The sequence below is a fragment of the Aquila chrysaetos genome, chromosome 7, assembly GCF_900496995.4.
Source record: "Aquila chrysaetos chrysaetos chromosome 7, bAquChr1.4, whole genome shotgun sequence".
Classification (NCBI taxonomy): Eukaryota; Metazoa; Chordata; class Aves; order Accipitriformes; family Accipitridae; genus Aquila; species Aquila chrysaetos.
The window spans coordinates 17,260,304-17,267,092 of record NC_044010.1 but is presented as its reverse complement, the minus strand read 5'-3'; the positions used below and the strand labels follow the sequence as shown (position 1 = coordinate 17,267,092).

At 46.7% G+C, this 6,789-nt stretch overlaps 2 protein-coding genes across 2 annotated transcripts in view; one reads left to right on the top strand and one right to left on the bottom strand.

Moving 5' to 3' along the window:
- Positions 1–674: 674 nt before the first annotated feature.
- CHMP2B (charged multivesicular body protein 2B) overlaps positions 675–6,789 on the top strand; it is an 11,811-nt gene continuing 5,696 nt past the window's right edge. The window contains exons 1-2 of the mRNA XM_030020441.2: positions 675–829; positions 4,047–4,138. Coding sequence (XP_029876301.1) covers positions 796–829; positions 4,047–4,138 — 126 coding nt within the window. The 5' untranslated portion in view covers positions 675–795. The remainder of the gene's footprint in view (positions 830–4,046; positions 4,139–6,789) is intronic.
- POU1F1 (POU class 1 homeobox 1) overlaps positions 5,271–6,789 on the bottom strand; it is a 24,059-nt gene continuing 22,540 nt past the window's right edge. Inside the window, exon 8 of the mRNA XM_030020440.2 lies at positions 5,271–6,671. The gene's annotated coding sequence lies outside the window, so the exon portion shown is untranslated. The remainder of the gene's footprint in view (positions 6,672–6,789) is intronic.

Below are 6,789 nucleotides of genomic sequence, written 5' to 3'. Positions count from 1 at the left end.
GGGGGCCCCTTAGCAAAAGCCCAGGCCAGCCCCCCCCCGGCCGCAAGCCCAGGCCGCGCCTGCCGAGGCGGCCGGAGCGCTCTGCTCGCCGCGCGCCGCCGCACGCCCGCGCCCCAGCCCCGCGCGCCAGTCCCGCGCCTCACGGCGGAAACCGGCGAACCGCGCCCGGCGCCCAAATCCCTACAGCTGCTCACGCGCGAAGCTGCACGGCGAGGGGCGGCGAGCCCCGAGAGCACTACACCGCTGAAGTGAATTAGTTTTTAATAATTGAACGTACACGAAGAAAACCTAAACCCTTCGGCGGTGCCTGGAGCTGGCGGGAAGGCGCGCTGGCCCGGCCCGGCCCGGCCGCGCACCGCCGGCGGGGGCCTCCCGGTGCTCCCCTCAGCCGGCTCCCAGGCTCGTCACCCCGGCGCCCGGGAGGGTCCCGGGGCGCCTCTCCCGCCGCTCGGGGCGACCAAAGCCAAGCGCGGAGAGAAACCCGGCGGAGAGGTGCTACCGCTGCCCCGCCCCGCCCCGGGCAGTGACTCCCGCGGGGGGAGAAGCGACCCCGCGGACCCCCCTGCTGCGGCAGACCCCGGCGGGGAGAGACGGCCAGCGGCCGCCCCGAACCGCCGCCGCCACCATCACAGGGTAGGCGGGGGCAGCGCGGCGGCCCGGCCCGCCCCTCGCCGGCGGGGAGGCGGAGCCGGGCGGGTCTCCGCGGCCCGGCCGCTTCCTGGTCACCTGAGGGGGAGGCAGGAGCCCGCTGAGGCGGCGGTGGGGGGTCCGGCGGCTCCCGGTCTGGCTGCCGCCATGGCCTCGCTCTTCAAGAAGAAGACGGTAGACGGTGAGTGGGGCGCCGGGCCGCCGGCGCCCGGCGGAGGGCCCCGCCGCCCCTCCCGCAGCCCGGGGGCGGCTGCCCCCAGCCCCCGTACGGTCCCGGGCGCGGAGCTGGCCCCGGCCTGGGCTCGGGGGGAGCGGGAGCCCGGGGGTGGCTGCGGCGGCGCCTGCGGGGCGGCGGCCTCGGGCTCTGTGTCCTGGCGGAGCGGGAACTCGCAGGGAGAGGAGGAGGCCACAGCCCGGCCGGGGTGACTCACCGGCGGCGCTCGGGCCAGGCGGGGCGGCGGGGAGAGTCCCCGGGCCGGCTCCCTGGGACAGCGAGGCGGGGCGGGGGGCGGTTCCCGGGGCATCGGGCCCTGCGGGGCGGCCGGGCCGGGGCGAGGTGTGGGAGCCGGGCCCCGGTGATCCCGGTGTGTGGGTGATGGAGGAGGGGGAGGAACGTCTCTCGTTGGCAGCGAGGGGACAAAACAGGCCGGCGAAGAGTTGCTGGAGCCGAGAAGGAGCCGGGAGGCGAGCGGTGCCGGTCTGCGGGAGCCGGCTTTCTGCGGCGGGGAGAAGGCGGCCGAGCACGGCCGCAGGCTCCGGGAGCCGCTGCCCGGCTGCGCAGAGCAGCTGCCGAGCCGCCACCGCTTGCTTGGCTTTGTACGCGGGTTTTAAAACAAGTTTGTCTTGATGTTTTCGTAGTCGGTCTGTCAACAAAACGCTTAAACTTACACAGAAGTAACGGTCTCCAAAATAAAGCCGAAAAAGATCGCTTACCTGGCAGCAGTCCTGTGGGCAACGCTCAGGCCTCCAAATCGGTGTGCCCCAGGCGTGGCGGTGGGCAGAGGCTGGCTGGGGGTTGGCGAGCCCCAGAGCTGGCTGTCTGGCATGTTGGTGCCCTGTGTCAAATCAGGTGGGTCCTCGTTTGAAAATGGCTCGCCAAAAATGACGCCGTGCGTCAACCAATTGTGTGTCACCAACGGAGAATACGTACGTTTCCCACTTGTCTCTTCCCATTTTTGGTGCAACACCTGGAAGGGGAGGAAGGGGGAGATGGCACTGAGCTTCTCCCATGACCAAGGCGGATTGTAGGAGCCAGATCAAGCCCTACTGGGTGTCTCTTGTCCAACCTGTTTTAAGGAATGGAGGTGCTTCCTCCTTACCCTGGTGTGGGAGGCAGTGGCCTGACACACGGGACTGGCTATCAGCAAAAGGCTGTCTCAGGAATGCCCCGTCTTCTTCTGTCTGCTGGAGTAAAGAATTTGCATCAGTTATCACAGAGAAACAAGAACCAAGGTCTCATCTTGGCTTTCACTTGCAAAAACAAATGAAAGGGCCTGTAACTGCAGATAGTTGTTGTTTTCGGTTTATTGCTATCCTTAGTTTGAGCGTGTGAGATCAGAAACAACAGAAATAAGCATCGTGCTCACTTACTGTCTCCTGACAAGTACAGTTCTTGTTTCTTAACATCTTGAAGATCTTATTTCTCAAGCTTTCTACATGAAGGGATTTTTTTTTAATAGTTATTGTAGTTTGAAAAGACAGTCTTGTGTGTAGCTATTAAGGTTTTTCTTTCATTTTCGCAAGTGCAGCTGTGCAAGTAATATACGTTTATCTGCCTTCAAAATTACTTGCCTGTAGCATTGTTTTCAGTATAATTTTCACTGCTGCTTTGCTGGTGTGAAGAATGCAGTGTTATATTCCGTGTCATCTTTCAGCTCTTCATTATTGTCCATTGAAAAATCTACATCTGAAGATGCTTTTTGTGTAGTTCTTGGAGCAGTAGTAGCACTGTAAAAACAGGTCTCTCTTTCACGGAGTTTGTTTGGAATATGTATTTATTTGGCCAAAAACAATTGGTGGGAGGGGTTAGTGTATATGCTTTCTTTAGAATGCCACTGAAGGTTTGGGTTTTTCTGGTTCAAACCTATTAAGGCCGAAATAATTTCGGTGATGGATGTTTTACAGTATTTCTGATTGTGGAAATGAGGAATGTGAATGCTTCTTTCTTTTTGTAGAAAAATTGTTACAAGCCTTAAAAAATTAAAAGGGTGGCTGCAGTGTCTAGAATTTATCCTTCATGCCTTTATTTCTGGTAGCAACTCTGCCTGTTTGTATTGACTTTCATGTGCTTCAAACTTTGTAAGTACAATAGCAGTACCCTGCCATGTTACTTCTGTGGATCAGAAGAGCGAGCTCTAAACAAAGTTTATGTGACAGTCTGCTCCTTTTAAACTCCCACCCAAAGTTTATCTAATGTCATGTAGACGCATACGTTAGGAGTAGGTGAATCTTCCTTGAAGTACTAACTTACTTCCTCTATAAAGGTCAGAGGATGCTGAGTCAGATGCAGACCTCTCTACCTTTGCCCAGGTGAATCACACCTAAGCGCATGCTGTAAATTCTAACAAAAGTTAATTGCAACTAGCATGATTGATGCCTATATTGTAAATAATACTTGCTTTAATAAGTGGATGTTAGTGGTAAATGATTTCTAAATAGTACAGTGGACAAAACTCCTATGAATGATGATACGTTTCACCTGATAGACAGGGTTCAAGCTTCTGCTGGCTATGTCAGTGGTTAGGAAACTTAAATTCGCTATAAAGGCCTCCACTTTCATATCTTAATATTCTTAAGCATCTGCTAATGGAAAAAGTTTGAACACTATTGCTCTATAGTCTGACTTGAAGTTGGGCTGTGCAGATGCAGTATGTTTATGGAAGAGAGTAATCTCTGTCAAACCAGAATAAGAACAGAGAAGAGCAGGATCCAGGACTTGCATCTAGGAGTATCTTCACTGTTTTAATGGACTTGAGAACTCCTTAACTGCTCTCAGATCTCATATATAAGGTTTCTTCAGCTGGTCTACCTGTTGCAGTTAGGCCTGACTGGTTGAAAAGCAGTGGGTTCGCAGTGGATGTTATTGCTAAGTTAGTTGAACTTGCAAAAAAGTGTGTGTACCTAACTTACTGTGTGGTTAAGGCTATTGCTAGGGTGCAAAGAAACATACTAGGTAAAATAGCCTTTTTGTTATGGGATATGGCCTATGCTGCTGAAACACAATCATGTTGTATACGTAAAATTGTATTTTGCTAATATTTCATATATTTGAAATGCTGACAGTTCATTCTGAACAAAGGGAGGCTGCCAAACACGCTGCATGTCTGCAGAGTGCTTAGCAGATAAAATGTTTATGTAGTATTGAAAACTTTTCCCAGCTATAAATATTTTCTTTCCAGATATAATAAAGGAGCAAAATCGAGAGTTAAGAGGTACACAGAGGGCTATAACCAGAGATAGAGCAGCACTCGAAAAACAGGAAAAACAACTGGTAAGTAGAACAAGGAACTTTATTTTACTCTTTAAAAACAAAGGTACACCCCCAATATAACAGAGAACTTACAAAGCGCTGAAGATACAACTCAATGTCTAATAATTGAACACTAAAAAAGTTGTCTTCCCCTTTTTAACTTTTCAGTTATTAAAACTGTGTTGGAAAAAATATACTATGTAAAAGTGATTCTCAGCCTTTAAATAGGAAAAGCCTGAAACAATATGTTTAGATAAAATAACCACATTCATTTTTCCCTTCCATTCTTAGCATTCTCTATCCTTCAGAATGTTTTTTTCTAACAGGCTTGTAAATCAGTGGTCTTGTGGTGGAAAATCTAAAAGAAGTGTCAGTGCTATCATATGTTACCATGATTCTCCAGTGGGAGAGTACTTGAAAAACCATAGGGTATCATGAATACCCCATAGGGTGTTATTTTCATTCATATAGAACTTCCCTAAAACTAGCTAATAATAGTAAAACTATCTGCCTAAACTAAGATCTATTTAAAAATTAGTGTGTGTGAGCTATCGAGCATTCAGTGAACGGATGCTGCACCTGTGTGGCAGTATAATTGGATAAATGGATGTGACAGATGGTGGGGTTTGATGCATGAAGACATGCTCAGACTGTGGGAAAAGCTATGGGAATCCAGCCACTCTTTCAGCAGCTATTGAGGTGGTGTTTCATGGCAGCAAGTGGCATGAGTACCAAGAGGTGGGAATAATAATAAACTAAAAGAGGTCACAGAAATTGTTTCTGGAAGCCTTGAACATGTAAGATATAATAGGTTACTCATAGGTAAGGAGTTTTTCAGTATGAAATATTTTGACTTGGAAATAACCTTAATTTTCATTGAATACTCAGGTTGAAGTTTTGATTACTACAGTAAATTGTTTCAGAAGTGTTGGATTTCTGAGAATAAGAAAGGAGAAGTGAAATATGTCTTTGAAAAGTTAAAAATTGCTATTATGGTGAGAGAATCAATGGACAATAAATATTAATTTTCAGAGTTAGATCAGGTGAAAAAGGACCAAGGGCTTCTCAGTCAATCTCAGAACATTTCGTTCTGTACTTTCTTCGGAAAGACTTTTTTTTTTTTCCTTAACTATGAGGTACTACCCTGAGAAAACCTAGTTATACTAACTCAATGTATAAAAATACCTTAAAGTATGCAGACAGTTCTTTTTCAGTTCAGTAACTTCATATGACTGTATGAATTTTGATTATTTTTTTCCAGAAGAACATAACTGACTTTAATAAACTTGCCCCAAACCTCTTAAAAGCAAATAAGGTATTTCAGCTCTTTACCCAAATTCTTCTTAATTAAGAATAAAATCACCTATATATAGGGTTTGATTTCTGCGGCTGGGTTATCTGCAATGATTTAGCAATGGTTGGTGTAGGTTTGCATTTTGCTTTGAAAATCAGGTTATAAATGCTACTTAAGTATTTCCTTTCGATGAGAAAAGTCCTATTTTCAAATGTTTGCTGTTAAAACTAGGGTGCAAACTAGTGTTTGCTAGTGTGCAAACTAATCCTTCCCATCCTTCGCAATACTTGAGGTATGAGAAAAGGAGATAATATTCTGGGCATGTTATAGATATTTGGTTTTGTGGTCTCTGGGAGCTACTTACAAAGAGGACAGCTTTACATATATTTCAAGCCTCTAATGTTTGAACTGTCTCATGCTCCTTATTTGCTGATCTGTACCTTCTTGGATTAAAAATGTGTGACACAGCCTTTCAGAAATTATGGATTTATAGAAAAAATCTTGGGCCGGTGCCATCTCTATAGTAAACCATGATCTTTCCTAGTAGTAAAGCTAATGCAGTGGGTCAGTTTATACTTGCTTTAAACATGACTGTTTTCATATCCTGGTGACCAGTATTTACTTTTTCAGAGCAATATATCTTGTAAGTGCAGTTTTCTGGACTATCTGGACTACCAGTGTACATAAAGTGAAGCAACTGTATTCCTGTAGCAGGTATATTCTCCTGAAGAATCACAGGAGAAAGCTGGTCTTTAAAGGCTGCTTTTACTTGATGATAAAAATCAAAATGTACAATTGGAGATGTACAAAGAACTGAGATACTATGGCAAGCCCTCCTTAAAAAGGCTGAAAAGGAAAAATTAGTTGAAAAGTTTACATGACCAAGTCACAAATCAGAAGGCATACTTCAAAACATCCCAGCTGATAAGATTATTTGTGCCAAAATTTTCCCTGGTGCCTCTGGGCTAAATAGCTTGCTATTTCTCCTTGAATTGATAGATTGGGGTTTGGGTTTTTTTGTAAGACAGAAGTGTCTTTCTTAAGGTTTAAGCACATGTTGTAGACAAATTATACCACTTTTATTATGTGCTAAGTTAAGTCCAGCTAAATTATGTGGCCAAACAGCCTATAATTATTGCTTATCTAACTTCATCTACTTCTTCCCCCAAAAGGTTATGACATTCTCTCGAGGCTGAAAAAGTATTAAAAAGAACCTATGAACTCCGCATTTCTTCCGTGGGTGTGATGTGGCTTGATTGCCTGTGAATGCAAGAAATCAAAGATGATTAGAGTCATGACACTAATAGTTAGCTGGCCATAATAATTTCTTCACTTCTGGGGTTTTTTTTGAAGTGTTACTCCCTATCCAGACATGGAA